Source organism: Aureococcus anophagefferens, assembly GCF_000186865.1.
Source record: "Aureococcus anophagefferens unplaced genomic scaffold AURANscaffold_44, whole genome shotgun sequence".
Lineage (NCBI taxonomy): Eukaryota > Pelagophyceae > Pelagomonadales > Pelagomonadaceae > Aureococcus > Aureococcus anophagefferens.
In genome coordinates, this window is record NW_008705599.1 from 190,287 (window position 1) to 199,221 (window position 8,935).

Genomic DNA, 8,935 nt, shown 5'->3' on the forward strand with positions numbered 1-8,935 from the left:
AGGAGTACCGCGACTCCATGCTCGTCGCGCCGCGCGCGAGCTGCCCCGCGGCGGCCGCGGGCTACCTCCACAAGAAGGCGTCGTCGGCCTTCGCGGGCTGGCAGCTCCGCTTCTTCGTCGCCGTCGGCCACTACCTCCGCTACTACGCGTCCGACGAGCCCGGCAGCCCCGTGCTCGGCGCCTACGACGTCGCGGCCGTCGAGGTCGTCGGCTCCGGCGCGGGCGACGCGGACGACGACGGCGTCGTCGCGACCTTCGCCCTGCGCATGGCCGACGGCAACGTCCAGCTCCGGGCCGCGACGGCCGACGAGCGCGCGCAGTGGGTCTCGGCGCTCCGCGCGATGCAGGCGCGCGTCCGCGACGCGACGCCCGAGGAGCAGGCGGCCATCGCCGCCGAGGACGTCGCCGTCGAGGACGCCGCGGCGCCGCCGGAGACGGCCGCGGCCGACGGCGGGGGCGCCGCGGACCGGCCGCCGCCGCCGCCCGACGCCGCGCCCGCGCCCGACAGGCGCCGCGTCTGCGGCCAGTGCGCGATCTTCTAAGGGGGCTTTTGTTCTCGCGGCGGTTGGTCGGTTCCGCGGGCGGCCGGGACGACGGCGCGCGCGGCGGAAGCATCGTGTTTGCGCGGACATGTTGAACCTTCAATGTTGCACAATGCACTTTCCGAGTCGAGCCGTGTTCTGCTCTCCCGTGGAGGTGTTGCAGCCGGCGCGTGCAACCTCTGTGAAATGTCAGCGTCGGTCGTCGGCGCGGACGGCCGCGTCGCGAAGAAGGCGAAGAGCGACGCCGCGCCGCCGCTCCCGCCGAACATCCGCAGCGTCGAGTTCCTGCGCGAGGGCATGGCCCACTCCATGCGATTTTTCAGCCCCGAGCGCTGCGTGGACCCCGCGGGCGGCTACTTCCACTTCTTCGCCGAGGACGGCGCGGTCTACGACGCGTCGACGCGCGTGCTCGTGACCCAGGCGCGCTTCGTCTTCACCTTCGCGGTCGCGTACGAGCACCTCGGCGAGCCCGAGTACCTCGCGGCCGTCGAGCACGGCGTCGAGTACCTCTGCGACGGCCCCCTGCGGAACCGGGAGAACGGCGCCTACCACTGGGTCGTCAAGGACGGCGCGCCGACGTCGTCGAAGATCTTCACCTACGCGCTCGCGCAGACGCTTCTGGCCTACGCGGCCGCGGTCCGCGTCGGCGTCGCGTCCGCGCGGGCCTACCTCGACGAGACCTGGGACCTCCTCGAGACCCACATGTGGGACGCGACGCACGAACTCTACGCCGAAGAGGCCGACGCGCGCTGGGTCGTCGACCCCTACCGGTCCGAGAGCGGCAACCTGCACACGTGCGAGGCGCTCATCGCCGCCTACGAGGCGACGAAAGAAACGCGCTTCCTCGACCGCGCCGTGCTCGTCGCGGACCGCTGCTGCAACCGCCAGGCGGGGCTCACGTCGGGCCTCGTCTGGGAGCACTTCGACGAAGATTGGAAGCCGAATTTGGACTTCGCGAACGACTCGGAGGCGCTCACGATCTTCCGGCCCTGGGGCTTCCAGCCGGGCCACCAGGTCGAGTGGGCCCGCTTCCTCTTGACCCTGCAGAAGTACGCGCCGAACATCTGGTTCGTGCCCAAGGCCCGCTACCTCTTCGACGTCGCGACGAAGCACGCGTGGGACGACGCGGACGGCGGGCTCTGCTACTCCATCGACCTCGACGGCGCGGTCTGCAACCACGACAAGATCTTCTGGGTCCAGTGCGAGTCCATCGGCACGGCGGCCATGCTCGCCGAGGCCACGGGCGACGACGCCTACTGGGCCTACTACGACAAGCTCTGGGCCTACTCGTGGGACAAGTTCGTCGACCACGCGCACGGCTCCTGGCACCGCCGCATGTCGCGCGACCACGTCAAGCACTTCCCGGAGAAGACGAAGCTGAGCCTCTGCGTCGACCCGGACTTCCATATTCTTGGCGCTTTTGCTGGCGCCATCATGGCCATGGGGCCGTGAGCCCCCTCCTTCGCGCGCGCCGCGACCAAGTTCCCCCGCCGAGCGCCGCCGCCCCTTTAACTTGTCCGTGCCCCCCCTTTTTTAGTCGACCTCCTGGGCCGGCGGCGGCCGCGGGCGCCGCAGCTCGCGCGCGGCGTCTTGGCGCGGGTCCGGGTTCGGCGGGATGCCGCTGTCCTCGGACGCGGCCGTCGACGAGGCGTGGTAGACGAGGACGCCGGCCTTGGGCGGCACGTCCATGTCGTCGGACCCCTCGCGGATCCTCCGATCGACGAGGTCGACGTGCTCCGTGAGGCCCTGGCCGAGCATGACGGCGACGACGTCGAAGCCGTAGGAGTCGACCTCGTGGACGAAGTTGGCGATGCGCGTCGGCGCGTGCTCGAGCGCCATCGCCGACGCGGTGCCGTTGGGCGGCCGCTCCGCGAGGTCCGCGTGCTCCGCGTCGACGAGGACCCAGTCGACGCACTGCACGCAGAAGTCCCGCGGCCAGCCGTAGCAGAGCGAGAGCATGAGGCACTGGCCGCCCTGGAAGGGCACGAGCGACGGCCGCGCCTCGCATTTGCGAAATCCGCCGCCGGCCCGGAGCTCCTCGAGGCACGCGTCGAACCGGACGGGCCCGTAGATGAACGACGCGCGCTCGAAGCTCAGCCAGCCGGCGGCGATGAGCGCGAGCGACTCCGCCGGGTACGCGTCCTTGGCCCGGTCGTAGATCGCCAGCTCCTCGTCCTTTTCCCGCACCTCGGCGACGCGGGAGAGCTTCAGGAGCGCGGCGCGCTCGCGCCGGTGGCCCTTGACGTAGCCCGGGTCCGCGTCCGTCGCGCGCCGCGCGTCCGTGAGCGCCTCCTCGAAATTTCCGTCGAGGAGCCACGCGGCCGACCGGTTCGCGCAGCAGATGGCGAGGCCCCGGTTCGGCGCGCGCGTTTTGACCCGCGTGTCCCCCAGCGTCATCGTGCGGTCGTGCGTGGGCGCGAGGAGGAACTGCAGCACGAGCTGGTAGAGGTCCTTGCACTCGGCAAAGCGCCGCGCCGCCGACGCCGCGGGCCGCGCGGCGAGCGCGCGCTGGAACGCCTTCGTGGCCCCGTTCTTGAGCGGGCTCCTCGCGAGCGTCGCGCCCCGCTCGTAGTGCGCGCGCGCGCGCGCGTAGTCCTTGGCCTCGAAGCACGCGTTGCCCTTCTCCTTGTCCGGGACCCAGTCGTCGAGCGCCGTGGCGGCGAGGTGGTCCGAGACGCTGAAGCGCTTCCAGGCCGTCATGTAGTGAGGGCCCCCGAAGACGCGCGCGTCGATGCCGTCGAAGAGGCGGTTCATCATCGCTTCCGCGAGCTCGTCCATCACGCCTGCGCGCAGCTTGGAAGGCGAGCAAGGCAGGCGTTAAGGCAGGCAAGGCAGGGAGAAGGCTAGCAAGTCCACTCCATCGCGATCGCCCGGGGCAGCGTCGGTTCAACAGGCTCAACACCCGCTACGAGCAGTCGCGGATCCGGCTTCGAGCTTGTCGATCCATCGACTCAACAAGGTGATTATGGCCTCTTCCACGGCGGCTGGGTGTCCGATCGATCGTTTGCAATGCTCTCGCGGGTACGGGAGCGCGCCGGTGCACGGGCCGGCGCAGCCAGTGCCGCTGGACGCCGCATCGGCGCTCCCGAACGCCCGCGCGCAGCGCTGCAGCGAAAAATCGATCCAGCCGGACCGAATTCCTGCCACTCCCCCCTGCCGCCCTCGGAGACCCCCGTCCCCATCCCCCCACGTCATGGACTCACCCGCGCCGCCTCCGTAGGACCACGATGCAGAAACTCGTCCTCGCGCTCGCGCTCTCGGGCGCCCGGGCGTTCGTCGCGCCCGCCGCGCCCGCCGCGGGCGTGGCCCTTTCCGAGACGAAGGCGGACCTCGAGGCGCTCCAGAAGGCGCTGCCCGGCCCGCCGAACTCCTACTGGGACCCGCTGGCCCTCGGCTCGGCGACGTTCGACTGGGGCCCGCAGGGCGAGGAGGCGACGGTCGGCTGGCTCCGCCACTCGGAGATCAAGCACGGCCGCGTGGCCATGGCCGCCTTCGTGGGCTTCATCGCCCAGTGCACGCCCCTGGTCTCCGGCGAGCACAAGTACCTGCCCTACAAGGGCTACGTCGCGGGCTGCACGCCGCAGGAGCAGTGGGACAACATCCCGCTCTACGGCAAGCTCCAGATCTTCGGCCTCATCGGCATGCTCGAGTCCTACGGCGAGGGCGCCGGCGCGCCCGACGGCTACGTCCACTACATGAAGGGCGGCAAGCCCGGCTACTACCCGCCCATCGCGGGCCGCGCGGGCTGGGGCCAGGTCACGCTCGACCTCTGGGACCCCTTCAAGCTCCCCGGCGGGCCGAGCTCCCAGTCGGCCGAGGCCAAGGCGCGGGGCCTCAAGTCCGAGCTCCTCAACGGCCGGGCCGCCATGGCCGGCATCTTCGGCCTCATCTCCGCGTCCAAGGTCCCGGGCTCCGTCCCGTTCCTCGCGAACATCGAGGGCTTCCCGAAGTACACCGGCGACGTCATGGTGCCCTTCTCCAACGACTTCTCCCTCTTCTAGGGCGGCCGGCCGAACAAGGCGGGCACCGAGAGCGCCGCGCGGGGGCGCGCGCGGGCGGCTCCCCGCCTTCCGTAAGGTCATCCGACTCGAACGCGGCGGCGCGCGCGGGCGGCGAGCTAGAGCGCTCCCTGTCTTCACTAAGGTCAGCCGACTCGGACTCGAGAACAAGTTACTTGGGCTTGAGCAGATTCCGCATGATCTCGACGTCGCGGAGGTCCGCGTGGACGACGTCGACGAGCTTCGCCAGCCCCGCGTGCTGGGCCTCGAGCGCCGCCATGACCGCGGCCTTGTCGTCCTCGGCCACCCGGGCCTTGGCGTCCGCGCGCGCGTCCGCGTCGAGCCGCGCGGCGTCGCGCTTGAGCGCCTCGAGGTGCCGCGCGGGCTTCGCGGCCTCCTGCTCCAGGCGCCGGAGCCGCGCGGCGAGCCGCCGCTCCTCGCCGTGCACGGGCACGTTCTCGCGCTTGACGACCTCGACCTTCTTCGCCACGCGGAGCAGCCGCAGACCCAAAGCCGCGTTGCGGCTCCGGAGCTCCTCGCCGAGCGCGTCGTTGAGCTTCGCCGCGCGCACCAGCAGCTCCGCCTTGTGGCCGATCTTGGCCGCGAAGGCGCCGTTGCGCTCCACGGCCGCCTGGGCGCCGGCGACGCGCGCGGCCAGGGCCTCGAAGCCCACCAAGGCCGCGGGCACGCACCGATCCGGGTCCGGGTTCTCGCGCGCGAATTTCGCCCAGAGCTCGGGGCTCACGTGCGGCGGCCGCGCGTGCTGCAGCGCCGCGGCCGACGCGGCGCCGTCGGCCATGTCGTAGACGACGGTGACGAGCCGCGCGTCCGGGTTCGGCTGGCCGTTCGGGAGCCGCTCGGCGATGGCCGTCGCGAGGTCGTGCACCGCGCGGTCCGCGCCCAGATCGCGGGGCCGCGGGCCGCTCGGCGCCGTGAGGCCGCCGGGCGGCGCCGCGGCGGGCGCGCCCCCGAGCGTCGCCGCGGCGCCGGCGCAGCGCTCGCCGCCGGCGCGCCGAAGAGGCCGCCCGCCGCGGGCGCCGGCGCCGCCGCGCCGAACGCCGGCGCCGCGGCCGGCGCCGCGCCGAAGAGGCCGCCCGCCGCCGGCGCAGCGCCAAAGCTCGGCGCCGCCGCCGGCGCCGCGGCGCCAAAGCTCGGCGCGCTCGCCGCCGGCGCGCCGAAGAGGCCACCCGCCGGCGCAGGGGCGGCGGCACCGAAGCTGAAGGCCATGGCGCTCTGCGCGCGGCAGGCGACGGCTCGAGCGTCAAAGGCGTCGGCTCGAGCCCTCGAGTTGCCGAGTGCCCGCACCACCCGTACCCCGGTCGCCGGTCGACCGAGGCCTGTCGCGTCGCGCCGCGGCGCCCTGCGACGCCTCCGACGCGTAGGCCTACCCGTACGTCGCCACCGTAGGAGGCTCCTCCGGCCTCGCCGTCGTCCGGACATGTAAAAAAACCGGAATTACGCATCGCGCAAAAAAGGCAGGCAAGGGGAGGAAAAAAAACTCAAAAAGGGAGCGCCGCGCCCTTGGGCATGCCCAGCGCGACCCAGTCGTCGTACCACGCGGTGATGTGGTAGTGGCGCTCGCGCTCGGCGTCCGTGCGGGCGTTGTTGCCCGCGAGGTTGAACTGCTCGAGGTTCGCGCCGTTCTTCGCGAGCGCCATGACCGTGTGGAGCTGGCCGTGGCTCGCGGCCCAGCCGTGCGCCTGCGAGTTGAACCACAGCGGGTTCATCGCGTTGGGGTCGCAGGGCGCGCAGGGGACGAACTTGCAGGGGAGCGCCGTGAGCGCGTCGACGGCGCTCGCGCAGCCGCACGTCGCCAGGGCCTGGAGCGGGCAGAGGACCATGCAGGGCGCGCAGGCGCAGACGACGCCGCCGACGTCCTGGTCGCCGCGGGGCCCGCCGTTGGCGTAGTGGGCCGGGTCGAAGATGGTCTCGCGCGTCGCGGGCCGCCGCGCGATGCGCTGCGCCGCGGGCGCGCCCTCGCGCCGCGACGTGTAGCCGTGGCTCCAGAGGATGTCGCCGCCGGGCGCCACGCTCGCCCGCACGGTGCCGACGAGCTGGGTCCCCTCGACGGCGTAGGACTCCATGGGCGCGCCCCCGCGGTAGAACGTGACGCGGCCGCCGGCCTCGCGCGCCTCGAAGCGGTCGACGACGTTCGCCGCGTCGCCGCCCGTCGCGAAGGAGAACCAGGCCCCGTCCAATTCGCCGCCGCCGCCGGACGTCGCGTAGAGCGCGTAGGCGTTCCACGTCGGCCGGCCGTAGGTCGTGTTGTTCGCGTCGTCGCCCCAAGGGGGGTACTGGTGGCAGTCGGCGACGTGCGACTTGCCCGGGTGGTGGTGGCGGTCGCCGATCTGGACCCAGTCCCGCCCCGCGACGGCGCACCACTGGTCGTCGCCCGGGCAGAGCGCCTTGCCGCCCATGCGCCGCCGCGCCTCCGCGAGCGTCGGGAGCCGGCCGCCGCGCGCGCGCGCGTGCTTCTCCGACGCCGCGTAGGTCAGCCCGCCGACGCGCTCGTGGACGACGGGCGCCGGCGCCGCCGCCGCGCGCTCGAGCAGCTCGGCCAGCTTCGCGTGGCCGCCGCCGCGCGCGAGGTCCAAGGGCGTCCCCGCGCCGCCGCGGCCGCGGGGGTTCGACGTCGCGCGGAGGGGCGCGCCGAGCTCGACCAACGCCGCCGCCATGTCGTAGCGGCCGTGGAAGGCCGCCTGGTGCAGCGGCGTGTGGTGCCAGGGGCGGCCGTTCGTCGACGACAGGTCCGCGCCCGCGGCGACGAGGGACCGCGCGCGCGCCACGTCGTCGGAGTTCCGCGCGACGTCGTTGAGGTCCCGGTTCAGGTGGGACGCGTCGCGCGGCGCGACGGCGCCGCGCTCGACGATGGACCAGGACCGCATGAAGCCGTAGGACGCCGCGACGTTCTCGAACGCGTCGCCGCGCCGCGCGAACTCCGCGTAGTTCCCCTCCTGCGCGCCCCGCCAGTCCATGCGGAGCACGAGGCGATCGAGGTCGCGGCGCACGGTCCAGGCCCCGTGGCAGCCGTCGCGCTCCGTCGTGAACGTGCCGTCGCCGTCGAAGCGCCACGGGTTCTTCGCGTAGGCCTCGCCGCTCCACGAGCCGGCGTCCTTGCCGCCGCTCCAGGCCTTCGACGGGAGCTCGCGCACGAGGGCCGCCAGGTCGTCGCCGTCGAAGGCCTTGCCCTCGACGGCGACGGCCGACGCCGTCGCGGCGGCGGCCGTCCCGTCCAGGACCGCGCGGCACCGCGCGGCCCGGTCCACGAGGGGGCCGCTCCCGGGGACGCCGAGCTGGGCGCAGGCGGCGTCGACGACCTCGACCACGTTCCCGCTCAGGTTGAGCTGCCGCCGGAACAGGTCCGCCATGTCCGCGAGGGACGACGACGCCACGGGCTCGGCGCCGATCACGTAGCCCTGGATGACGACGCCGTCGTCCACGGCCGTCGCCGTCGCCGGCGTCTCCCCCTCGACGGCATCGTCCGGCACGACCACGCTCGCGCCGTGCATGTTTGGCATCATGTACGCGGGGGGCGGCGGGAGATGGCGGTGGGCCGCCCCGGGGCCGTGGGAGATGGCGGTGGGCAGCGTCGTCGAACGCAGGAAGCACACGGGAAGTCCATTGTGGGGGGTGGTGTTGAAGAACTGAGGTGTGACGCTGGAGTTGTCCTTTTCATCAAAACACGTGTTTTAGCTTGCGCCCCTCCTCGCGCTTGGAGCTGATGGCGCGCTGGAGGCTCCCCGTGCGGTGGACGAGCGCGTCGAGCCGCGCGCGCGTGTCGGCGATGTCGCGGTCCCGCTGGGCCTTGAACGCGTCGTCGACGCCGTGGGACGCCTGGCGCGCCTTCGCCTCCGTGAGCCCCCGGAGCCGCGCCTCGAGGGCGGCGACGACCTCGCCGCCCGCGGCGTGGGCTTGCCGCAGCTCCGCTCCGTCGCGCTTCCCGTCGTCGCTCGCGGCCCAGCGCGGCGCGCCGACGGCCGCGGCCGCCGCGCCGCCGGCCGCGACGGCGCCGCGGACGCGGCCCGCGTCGACGCGGCGGCGCGTCACGCGGTTCACGGCGTCGAAGACGGTCCGGTTGTCCCCCCGCGCGTCCGCCTCGACGGCGCGGTCGTAGGCCCTGCGGCTCCGCTTCTCGCCGCGGGACCGGCGCTTGAGGACGGGCGCCTCGGGCGGCGGCGCGACGCCGAGGCCCGGGAACTCGCCCTCGGGGCCGCGCCGCACGGGCGGCGTCGGCAGCACGTCGACGCGGCCCTGGCCGCGCCGGCCGAGGCCCTCGCCGCGGCGGTAGCCCATCTTCGCCATGAGCTTGGACGCGATGCCGCGCTCGTGCGCCTCCCAGCCGCCGACGCGCGCGCCCAGCCGCTCGGCGAAGGCCCGGGCCGCCGCCTCGGCCTC

The 8,935-nt window shown here is 73.6% G+C and overlaps 2 protein-coding genes across 2 annotated transcripts; both read left to right on the top strand.

Moving 5' to 3' along the window:
- Nucleotides 1-728: 728 nt before the first annotated feature.
- On the top strand, nt 729-1,994 carry AURANDRAFT_33301 (hypothetical protein; the record flags this gene model as incomplete). The annotated part of the gene is made up of 1 exon (XM_009043107.1): nt 729-1,994. One exon carries the CDS (start codon nt 729-731, stop codon nt 1,992-1,994), a length of 1,266 nt encoding a protein of 421 aa, XP_009041355.1.
- Nucleotides 1,995-3,483: 1,489 nt separating this feature from the next.
- Nucleotides 3,484-4,632, top strand: LHC59 (hypothetical protein; the record flags this gene model as incomplete). The annotated part of the gene is made up of 2 exons (XM_009043108.1): nt 3,484-3,501; nt 3,763-4,632. The coding sequence occupies one exon, from the start codon at nt 3,770-3,772 to the stop codon at nt 4,541-4,543; it is 774 nt and encodes a 257-aa protein (XP_009041356.1).
- Nucleotides 4,633-8,935: the final 4,303 nt, after the last annotated feature.